Here is an 11,078-nt window from a genome sequence, read left to right as displayed (position 1 = left end):
CCCACCCCCCCCACCCCCGTGCTTCCCCGACTCCCCCATGGGCACCTCTCCCTCCATTATGTGCGCTGATCCCCTCACACCCTCACTGCTCTGCCCAGGACCCGTTTGGGGATTTGCTGAAGGAGCTCATGGACCAAATCCACGACCACATGGAGATGCCGGAGTTGAGCCGGGACTTTGGGACACAGGTGTATGAGCAGCGGGTGGTGGAGCTGAGCCAAGCTGGTGAGAACCACTGCAAAGTCTGCCGAGGCGGTCAGGGGCGGGACCTGCCTGGGCGGAGCCTTTGGGGACCTAGGCTTAGCTCCTTGGGGGCAGGGCGGGGATGGCAGACGGAGGGGTGGGGGCCGGGTGTGGATCTCTCAGACCCTGCGCCCTGTGCCGACAGCGGCTGAGGCCGGGCTCCAGGAGCGGCGGGTGTACGCAATTCACCTGCGGCGCTACAACGACGCGCTGCTCATCCACGACACAGTCCGTGCGGTGGACGCCCTGACTATGCTCCAGGATTTCTACGACAAGGAGCGCGCCACTAAAGTCCAGATCCTGCGTGCCGAGCGCTGGCTGCTGGAACTGTTTGAGGGTGAGCCACGAGGTGGGGAGGTGGACACCTGACAAGTGGTTGGAAGCCATCCCGAGCACCGGGTGCCTACGCAAGATGGGAAGGTGCCGGCGTAAGTGCCGGGACTCTCTCACTTTTTTCTTTTTAGGAGAGTTGTGTTTTGTTGGTTGGTTTGTTTCTGCTTTAGGGCGCGTGTGCTCGCCAGAAAGACAGAGACAGAGAGAGAGAGACAGTGAGAAATCACCCCCAGGGGGGATGGCAACGCCTCGCTCCCTTCTCCTCCATTCTCCTCTCGGGATCTTGGACATGCACGCACACGCCCCTGGGGTGAGTTTAAGCCACCAGGTCCGGGACTCAAACCGCGGTCGACTATGGGGGAGTTCAGCGACATAGCCATTACGCCAACTGCAGGTCCCTCTTTTTTCTTTTTAGTTTGCTGTGGGTCGCATAGGGTTGCTAGAAAGAGACAGTAAAAGAGGAGAAAAATGAGAAATCAACCCCAGGAGGATGGTCATGCCACAGTCTCTTCTCCATTCTCCTCTTGGGATTTTGGACCTGCGTGCATGTGTTCGCACATACACACCGGGTGTGACTCTCAAGGTGGCGGGTCCAGGACTCAGCTGCACAGTTGTCTATGTGGGATCCGGCTTCTCCAGCCTCCACATCAGCTGCTGGCCTGGGGCATGATTTTTCTAATCAAAACCCAAAGCCTTGGGTATGATAGATTTCTTTCTTTCTCTGTGCAAGTTTGCATAGTTATAAAAACTAATCCAAGCTGGGACCAGTGGGTGGTGTGGTGACTGAGGTATTGGATTCCCACATGGCTGACTATGGTTGGAGTCCTGGAAATCTGTCTCTCTCTGGAGAGCCCATGTGCCTTATGGCAAACAAACCCAAAAAACCTACAAAACAACAACTAGTCCATGTTATTGAAAATCTAGGGTGGGGGACCAGCAGGTGGCATGCTGGCTGGGGTGCAGGACACTTCCACAAGGCTGACCGCAGTTCATGTCCCAGACCTGGTGGCTTGCTTTCTCACTTTCCCTCTCGGTGTGTCTCTTTCTGGTCAAATGAAAATAAATGAATGAATAAATAAAATTAAATAAAAAATAATTTTTTAAAATGTAGGGTGGTAGTACCTTCAGACTGGGAAAGCAAGACTGAAAATCAGAGGGCGAACTATAAGGTTGGAAGCCTCAGCACAGGCTAGAAGTCGAGGGACCTGCCGTCCAGGCCACCCCCAGTAGCAGAGGTCAGCATGAACAGCTCAGCGGGGGCAGTGGATTGCTCAGACCCTGCGCCCCCTGAGAACGGGCGCTGGTCTGAGGCATGTGAACTAAGGTTTCTACATTGTATGCCCTGATGTATTGCGGCATTAATACGGGGTACAACAGACAGTGGTAGGGGTGGGACCTGTTTGAGTGGAACATTTGGAGATGGCGCTTAGCCACTGAGGCCCTACAGGGAAGGGTGACCGGGAAGACGAGAGGTGGAGCAGGGGGTGGGGGGCCACTCAGCCCCTGTATACCCTGCCGGGAGCAGGTGCTTAAGAGTGTCTTTGGTGCCAGTTGAGGGAGAATTGAGCAGAAGAGGTAGGTCTCCTCCTCTCCAGTGCCTCTGCAGTCCTGCAGCAATAGCCCTGTGAGCACCCCGCCCTCAGTTCCCCACCCACCCCCAGACCTGAGTCTTGTGCCTGTGTTTTGGGTTTCGGCAGGCCACAGGAATGCACTGACCCGCTTGGCAATTACTGGCCCAGAGAACCCCAAACTGGAGATGCTGGAACAAATCCTGAGGAATCAGTTCGGGAGCCCCAACAGCCCAAGCAGCCCTCGGGGCATCATCTTCACCCGCACCCGCCTGAGCACTCATTCGCTCCTGCTCTGGCTCCAAGAGCAGCCCAGCCTGCAGGCGGCCGTCAGGGCTCAAGTGCTCACTGGTGCTGGGAGCAGCAGCCAGAACACCCACATGACCCAGGTGTGGGTTTCGGGGGAAGCTGCTGGGGCTGGGGAGAAAGGGCAGGGAACAGGGCCTTTAGCCCAGAGGAGGAGGTTGACTATCCCCAGGCCAGGGGGTAGAGAGCTGGGGGGCTACCGAGATCCTTGCTGCTGAAGGTTCTGCAGTCTGGAGCTCCCTGGGGTCAGAGGAACAGGAGCTTGACGGTCTGTAGGGGCAAAGGTGATATAGTTAGTTCCTAGGGCAGAGGATTGGGGCTCTGGGGTCCCATGCAGAGAGAGAGTTTGGCCTGGGAGTCGTTCCTAGGTAGAGGGGCAGAGGCCCTTAGGTATCCCAGGGGAGACAGGGGTTGGACAGGGACCTGAGAAGATGGGCAAACCCCTGGGGCACTTGGAAGTAGAGGTGTAATTGAGGGTCCCTAGGGAAGTGGGCGAGACTGGGAGAGAAGGGCTGAAGCAGAGGCTGCTCTGGCAGAGGGTAACCTGAAGCCACCTCACATACTATATCCTCTTTGTCCAATTGGTCCACCCCAGAGAGACCAGCAAGAAGTGATCCGGAAGTTCCGGGTTGGTACCCTAAACCTCTTGGTGGCCACAAGTGTGGCGGAAGAGGGCCTGGACATCCCCCAGTGCAACGTGGTGGTGCGCTATGGGCTCCTGACCAACGAAATCTCCATGGTGCAGGTGCTCCAGCACGCCCCTCCCCGACAACCCTCCAAGTAGCCTATGTGGGCTGCCAGCCCCTCTCAGGCCCCTCTGGGTCTCTCTCCCCAGGCAAGGGGCCGTGCCCGGGCCAGTCAGAGCGTGTACTCGTTTGTGGCCACTGAGGGCAGCCGGGAGCTGCGGCGGGAGCTGACCAATGAGGCGCTGGAGAGACTGATGGAGCAGGCAATAGCCGTGGTGCAGAAGATGGACCAGGCTGAGTACCAGGCCAAGGTCTGTGGGCAGCCTGCATGCCCTACAGGGAGGGGCGGGCGAGGACGCTCTGCCTGGCAGGGCTCTGAGCGTATACACAAATCGTCTCTCCTGCTACCTTCCTTTCCTCCTCCCTCCCTTTCCTCCTGGGGAGAACTTGGCCCATCTGGGGAAGGTTTGAATTGAGAGAGGGATGGTGGTGGCTGGTCTCCAGGAGGTCTTGAGAACAGGCCTTGCCTAGAGCCTTTAAATTCATCCTCGTCACCAGATACTGTGTGTGTTTGTGGGAGCCGCCTTATGGTCTTTCTGAAACCAGGCAGAAGGGAAACAGACACATGTACAAGATCGGTCCGGGACCAGGACTTACCTCAGTTCCCTTGAGGCACAGTTGCTATTGTCCAGCCTTGTCTAGGGCGATCCCTGTTTACTCCTGTTGTCTCTGCACAATTTTTTTCTTTTTTTGAGAGGTTTTTGCCATAGGGAATGTGCACTCACCAGAAAGATAGAGAGAGACAGAAAGAGAGAAATCACCCCCAGGGGTGGGGGGTGGCCACGCCGCAATCCCTTCTCCTCCATTCTCTTCTCGGGATCTTGGGCACGCATGCACATGTGCCCGGCGTGAGTTTAAGCCACCGTGTTCAGGACTCGAACTCCGGTTGACTACAGGCCCCCGGGGGGCAGCCGGGAGCTGCGGCGGGAGCTGACCAATGAGGCGCTGGAGAGACTGATGGAGCAGGCAATAGCCGTGGTGCAGAAGATGGACCAGGCTGAGTACCAGGCCAAGGTCTGTGGGCAGCCTGCATGCCCTACAGGGAGGGGCGGGCGAGGACGCTCTGCCTGGCAGGGCTCTGAGCGTATACACAAATCGTCTCTCCTGCTACCTTCCTTTCCTCCTCCCTCCCTTTCCTCCTGGGGAGAACTTGGCCCATCTGGGGAAGGTTTGAATTGAGAGAGGGATGGTGGTGGCTGGTCTCCAGGAGGTCTTGAGAACAGGCCTTGCCTAGAGCCTTTAAATTCATCCTCGTCACCAGATACTGTGTGTGTTTGTGGGAGCCGCCTTATGGTCTTTCTGAAACCAGGCAGAAGGGAAACAGACACATGTACAAGATCGGTCCGGGACCAGGACTTACCTCAGTTCCCTTGAGGCACAGTTGCTATTGTCCAGCCTTGTCTAGGGCGATCCCTGTTTACTCCTGTTGTCTCTGCACAATTTTTTTCTTTTTTTGAGAGGTTTTTGCCATAGGGAATGTGCACTCACCAGAAAGATAGAGAGAGACAGAAAGAGAGAAATCACCCCCAGGGGTGGGGGGTGGCCACGCCGCAATCCCTTCTCCTCCATTCTCTTCTCGGGATCTTGGGCACGCATGCACATGTGCCCGGCGTGAGTTTAAGCCACCGTGTTCAGGACTCGAACTCCGGTTGACTACATGGGAGTCCAGCAACATAGCTGTTACGCCAACTACTGGTCCCTCAGCTTAATTATTAATGATGCCTTGTGACAGAGACAAAGAAGTAGCTTTGAATGACATCCTCCAAAGAGGGGAAAAAGATTCAGCTAGAAAGCTGGACTCCTTTCATTGTTCTCCACCCCCCCACACACACACCATAATCTCTCCACATGAATATGTAAAATAAATTTTGAAAAAAGAAAAAAAAACCCTGAATGGATTTAAAAAGGTTTTTGCACTAAAATAAACTTGTAGTTAAATTTAAAAAATATTAATAATTCTCTCCACAGAGCTTCGTAGAATTCCAGGGAGGGCTAAGGAAGTCCCTTCTGGGTACAAAGGATCTGAGGGAACCAAGGTTCTGTGGGATCCTTTTATCCCCCCTGGGAACATTCCTGGGTCAGGTCTCTTGGACCCCAGACATTGCCAGTGTCCCCTCCCACTCAGATCCGGGACCTGCAGCAGGCAGCCCTGGTCAAGCGGGCACTTCAGTCGGCCCAGCAGGAGAGTCAGCGGCAGCAGTTCCCCGCCGACCGCGTGCAGCTCCTCTGCATCAACTGCACGGTGGCCGTGGGCTACGGCAGCGACCTGCGGAAGGTGGAGGACGCCCACCACGTCAACGTGAACCCCAACTTCTCGTAAGACCTATGGAAGGGGGTGTCGAAGGGAGGTATGGGGTGGTGGACTGAGAACCCCTCCCATCCACAGTGTTTTCAGGGCCCAGGCGATCAGAGAACAGTTTAATAAGCCCTGAGTTTGAGTTTGCACAGCAGTCTGGTCAGACAGGTTTTATCGCCACCTCGTTTTCCAGGCAAGGAAACAGAAGCTCAGAGAGGCTCAGGGACTTGTCCAAGTCCCCACAGCCACTGTGTAATTAAACAAGGGCTGGAGTTCAGGGTACCCAGTGCTCAGAGGCCACCAGCTGACCCCTAGTCTTACCGGGGACGCTGGGCGAGGCTGGCCCTGAGCTGTTCTCCCGTCCTTTGTTTCCTAGAGAGTAAGCACCCTCCATGTGCCGCCTGTTCTCTAAGTAACGGCACATTATTCACTCGCTGCAGGCCAGCCCACTGTGCCAAGGACACACGGGTCTCTCATTCAAGGAGGCAGCATTTCCACCAGGTCTCTAGGGTGGGCTGTGTTTGAATGAAAAAAAAATAAATAATGGGACCAGCAGGTGGCATGGAGGTTAAGGCTGACTGTGAGGTTCGAGTCTCAGACCTGGTAGCTTGAAAAACACACAGGCCATGTATGCATGTGTGCCCAAAATCCCTACAGAAATGGAGAAGGGATTGCGGCATGGCCATCCCTCTGAGGGGTGATTTCTCACCCACTACCCTCTCTGGTGAGTGTACATACCCTATAGCAAAAAATTTTTTTAAAATAAGAGGGACCCACAGATGGCATAATGGTTGCATCACTGGACTCCTACATAGTTGAATGCGGTTTGAGTCCCAGATCCGGCAGCTTAAAACTCATTCCAGGCACATGTGCATGTGTGCAGGGGCGATTTCTCATTTTCTGACTGTCTCTGCTGAGCGCACAAGCCCTACAGCAAAAATCTCTCATAAATAATATAAGAAAGAAAAGATGAGTAGAAGGTGAGTCTAGGCAGGGGTAGAGGAAAGCACCAGGACAGGGGTGGTTCCAGCTGACCTGAGTGGAAGGGACTGTGAACAAGGTTCAGAAGCAGAAGCCGGCAGGTGGCGTGGTGGTTAAGGGCACTGGACTCCCACATGGCCGACCACTTTGTGGACCTGTTCGAGTCCTGGACCTGATGGTGGCTCGCTCTTGCTCTCTTTCTCTCTCCTTCCCTCTGCCCCTCAAATTTAAATAAATAAATAAAGTTAAATAACGATAATTCTTAAAAAAAAAAAAGATTCAGAAGAAAGAGACTAGCCTTGAAGGCCAGGCCTGAAAGTTGAGCTTTTATACAGGAGGCAACAAAGAGTGTTGGGTAGACTTTGAGCAAGGGGATGCCAGGGCAGATTTCCATTTTTAGACCACTCTGGCACTCGGTGGGAGGGTGGAGTCAGGGAGAGCTTCTAGGAGACGTAAAAGCATCCAGGTAGGTGAGGCTAAGGCCTGAACTTGGGCACTGGAAGGGACTGGAATGGAGGCAGCATAGGCAGAGCTTACCGGGTGCTGGGTTTCCTGGCCCTGGGGAGTCTATGTGTGCTGACAAACAAGAAGGCCTAGGTCCCGGTGAAGTCCCAGCCAGTGGGAGGGCACGAGATCCAGGGCGAGGGCTATCCCATGAGGTCTGTTCCTCCCCAGGATCTACTACACTGTCTCCCAAGAACCTCTGGTCATCAACAGAACCTTCAAGGACTGGAGGCCTGGGGGGGCCATTAGCTGCAGCAACTGTGGGGAGGTAAGTACTTGGGCCATTTCCCAGGCCTCAGTCTTCAGAAGACTTCATTCAGATGGGGGAGATAGCCCCCACTACAATGGGTAAGATGACCCTGCCCTAGCAGACCCCAGTCTGAGGAGGGTGGTCCAGCCCCTGTCTGAGGGAGCCCATGTGTGAGGGAGGTGGGAGACACAGGCCCTGTGTTCATGGCATTCCACCTGGAGGACAGAAGCCCAGTGTGAGGGCAGAGACCAGACCCTGCCTGTCTCTCCTGCAGGCCTGGGGTATGCAGATGATCTACAAGTCAGTAAAACTGCCAGCGCTCAAAGTCCGCAGCCTGCTGATGGAGACCCCGAACGGGCGGATTCAAGCCAAAAAGTGGTCCCGTGTGCCCTTCCCCGTGCCTGACTTCAACTTCGTGCAGCACTGTGCCCAGAACCCCACCAACCTCTCCGGGGACTGACCACCTTGTCACTGCAGTGCCCAGCTCAGACTGCAGGGGGCAGGAGAGTCTGCAGCAGCCATCCTCTTCCCCTGGGCAAAGCCTGGGTCCAAGCCACTCGGTCCTCATCCTCAGTGGTCAGCTCTGGGCACACTGCTGACCAGCCACAGAGGAACTCCAGGTGCCTGGGTCAGCGGGGCAGGGCAGGGCTCCTGCCATCAGAAAGCAACTAGAGTCACAGCTCAGCCCCAGACCCACCTCACGTGCACAGACACTTTCATAGGCACCGGGTGGAGTGGGGGGAAAACAGAGGCAGATTTGCCATATCGTACTAGGAATCACAACATCCCTGCTCTGTCAAGGCCACTTCTGGTTTTTGAGACACTTAATTGAAGCAGGCTGGACTCCATCTTGGAGGAGTGCTTCCATTATAAACCGTTAGATTCCTATGACTAGAAACTTGCCTTTTCTTTTGTCTAAGAGTAAACAGTGATTAGCACCCCTGTGGTCCTTAAAGCCCACTCTAGTTGGCTTAAGATAAGGTCCAGTTACCAGAGCTTGCCCTGAGCCATGAAGACCATAAAGATTCCATGGTATACCCATCGGAATGATTAACCTGCTTATTTTTGTTTCTGTAAGGGCTTCCGCTTTTACATTGTTAAACCCTACCCCCTACCCTTTTTTTTTTCTGGAAGCCCACTGCACCTTACCCCCTTGTCGTGTCATCCCAGACATGACTGTGCATTTTTGGCCTATATAGGCTCCTTTCTCCTTTCACTTGGGGTTGTGGGGTTTTGACAGACATGAGCTCCCATGCTGCCAACTAAATCAATAAACTCTAATTTGACAATGTCTGGATGTCCTCTTATTTCTTGCTGATTAGACTACAACAATGAATTAAAAATAAAACGTGTGATATTTAAAAACAACCTTATTCAGATATAATTGTTGTAAACACATACACATACTTAGAGTGTGCGACTTGATAAGTATTAACATGTTTGCTGAGCCACAATTGAAGTGAGGAATGTAGCCATCATCCCTAAAAGTTTCATGATTCCATGATAATCTCTACCTTCTACCTCGTAATCTCGCCATTCACCACACTCACCTGCTTTGTGAGCTTATTTTTTTTAAGAGAGTTTTTTTTTGTTGTTGAGAGGTTTTTGCTATAGGGCGCATGAGCTCACCAGACAGAGAGAGACAGAGAGACAGAAAGCAAGAAATCACCCCCCCGGGGGGATGGCTATGCCGCAATCCCTTCTCCATTCTCCTCTCTGGGATCTTGGGCATGCATGCACACGTGCCCAGCATGAGTTTAAGTCACCGGGTCTGGGACTCGAACCGTGGTTGACTACATGGGAGTCCAGTGACATAGCCATTACACTAACTGCTGGTCCCTAAGAGAGATTTTTGATATAGGGTGCATGCACTCTCTGAGGAGGCAGAGAAAGAGAGAAATCACCTCCTGGGGGGATGGCCATACCTCAAACCCTTCTTTCAGGATTTTGGGAACACATGTACACATGCCTGGTGTGAGTTTCAAGCTGCCGGGTCCAGGACCTGAACTACTGTCAACTACGTGGGAGTCCAGCGACTTAACCATTGTAAACATTACACCATCTGCTGCCTCTGGTTTTATGGTCATCTTAACATTAGAAGGTTTTTTTTTTAAAGAATTATTTTATTTAACTTTTAATCAATTAATTTATTTACTTTTGACCAGAGAGGGACAGAGAGAGAGGGGGAAAATGAGAAAGCAAGCTGCCAGGTTAGGGACTTGAACCATGGTTGGCCATGTGGGAGTCCAGTGCCCTTAAGTACTACATCACCTGCTAGGCCCCTTAATATTAGAAGTTTAAAACACCCTTCTATTGGGTTGTTGGGAAAGTCATGACACATTTTTGCACAGAAAAACAGAAAAGTATGTCATGACAACCTAATAGGACCGTCAAGAATGTGAGGCCTTGGCCCAGCAGTGGCAGTGCAGGCAGTAGGTTGCTGGTATGTGATGCTGAAGGCGATATAGGAAGGCTCCTGGTTCAAATCCCAGCTCTACCCAAGCATGCTGGGCACACCTGTAATCCTAGCTGACTGTAGGGCAAGGGCAGGATCACATGGTGAAGACCCTGCTGGGGGGCTCTGCCCCCTCTACCCCAAATAGGTTCTAGCCGTAGTACCTCCCAGCCCATCTTCCCTTAATGCCCAGATCCTCTCCCCAGCTCAGCTGAGATCCAGGATTGGAGGGGTGGGCTCAGGTACACACACACACACACACACACACACACACACACATGGGGTGGGGGGGTAGGGAGAATGACAAAGGCCTCAATTTGCTGTTCTCATTCTAACAAAGAAAAAAAAAGGCAAGATCTAGGTTGATTCTTCAGGGAAAGGGCTATTTCTGTAGTAAGAGGCCCAGCAGGCAGGAGTCACCTTCAAGAGGAAGGAGGGGCTAGGGCAGAGATTTGACAGCAGGACGGCAGTTCTTCAGTTCTTTGGCCAGCTAACCTCCTTCCCGCCTGCTCCACCCTGGTCCTGCCTCAGGGGAGACAGAACGCATTTTCTTTGTTCAGCTTGGCCTCTTGTCTGATCAGGGGCTGGGATCCCAGTTGGTCTTTCTGGTTTCAACTGCCCCAGAGAGTGTACCACTCTTCCCCAGGACCCCTCTTCCTCTTCCAGTCCAGGCGTCCCTTGGCTATGGCTTCAGCAGGCTCCCTCTCCTGCCTCCTTGTCCATCTCTGCCTTCTGCCTAGCTGCCCTACTGTGCCTCCAATCATTATTCCCCTGCCAGGAACGTGCCTTTTACAGGTCAATAAAATTAGCGACTAGGGGCAGAGAGAGGGGGGCAGAGGCCTAGGGGTGCTAAGCTCAATGGCCTTAAATGTGGCTGGACTCACAGAGTCTGGACGCCTGACATTCCAGAGCTAAACAGTGACAGCTGAGAGACCTGAGCTGGCGTTGGGGACAGAGGCAGGGCTGTGTCGCAGGGAGAGAGATGGGCTGAGGATAGAGATGACCTAGGGGCCCAGTGTTACCCTCAGAGGCCTAAGCCCCTGCGCGGCTGACCCCGGCCCATCCAGGAGACCGTACTTTTCCAGGAGCCCGGTCCCATCTCCCATCCGCCCTGCCAGGCTAGGGGAACTTGGGCTCAGACAGAGGGGGAACCTCAGGCAAGGAGAGCTTTTTGGGCTTTCTTCTTCGTGTGAGGGGTTTTCACACGGAGTCCCCTGGCTCCAGGACATCGGAGCAAAGGTGGCCTGAAGGAAGGGATTTCACCAGGTCCCCAGAACCCAGGTGTCCTCACTTTCCAGCCCTCGGAGGAAACGGCCCTCCATAGTGGCCCGGATACTCCCCTTCTGCTCCCCACCTGGAAAAGCCGGCCCACCCCACCGGGTCGAGACACGGGGTG

General features: G+C 53.8%; 1 protein-coding gene across 2 annotated transcripts in view; it reads left to right on the top strand.

The window, feature by feature from the left end:
• Positions 1 to 8,518, top strand: part of DHX58 (DExH-box helicase 58) — an 11,883-nt gene extending 3,365 nt beyond the window's left edge. Inside the window, exons 5-13 of one of the 2 annotated variants that reach the window (XM_027774775.1) lie at positions 99 to 225; positions 389 to 580; positions 2,274 to 2,533; positions 3,046 to 3,195; positions 3,286 to 3,411; positions 4,175 to 4,210; positions 5,322 to 5,512; positions 7,149 to 7,245; positions 7,502 to 8,518. In XM_027774775.1, the coding sequence (XP_027630576.1) occupies positions 99 to 225; positions 389 to 580; positions 2,274 to 2,533; positions 3,046 to 3,195; positions 3,286 to 3,411; positions 4,175 to 4,210; positions 5,322 to 5,512; positions 7,149 to 7,245; positions 7,502 to 7,687 (1,365 nt within the window). In that variant the 3' untranslated portion in view covers positions 7,688 to 8,518. Of the gene's footprint in view, positions 1 to 98; positions 226 to 388; positions 581 to 2,273; positions 2,534 to 3,045; positions 3,196 to 3,285; positions 3,448 to 4,174; positions 4,211 to 5,321; positions 5,513 to 7,148; positions 7,246 to 7,501 lie in introns of both variants that reach the window. The other variant, XM_006156003.3, reaches the window with a different exon arrangement.
• Positions 8,519 to 11,078: the final 2,560 nt, after the last annotated feature.

This window comes from Tupaia chinensis, unplaced genomic scaffold (assembly GCF_000334495.1).
Source record: "Tupaia chinensis unplaced genomic scaffold, TupChi_1.0 Scaffold000477_1, whole genome shotgun sequence".
NCBI lineage: Eukaryota > Metazoa > Chordata > Mammalia > Scandentia > Tupaiidae > Tupaia > Tupaia belangeri.
The sequence above is the reverse complement of the archived record's forward strand: the minus strand, read 5'-3'. Positions and strand labels throughout refer to the sequence as shown.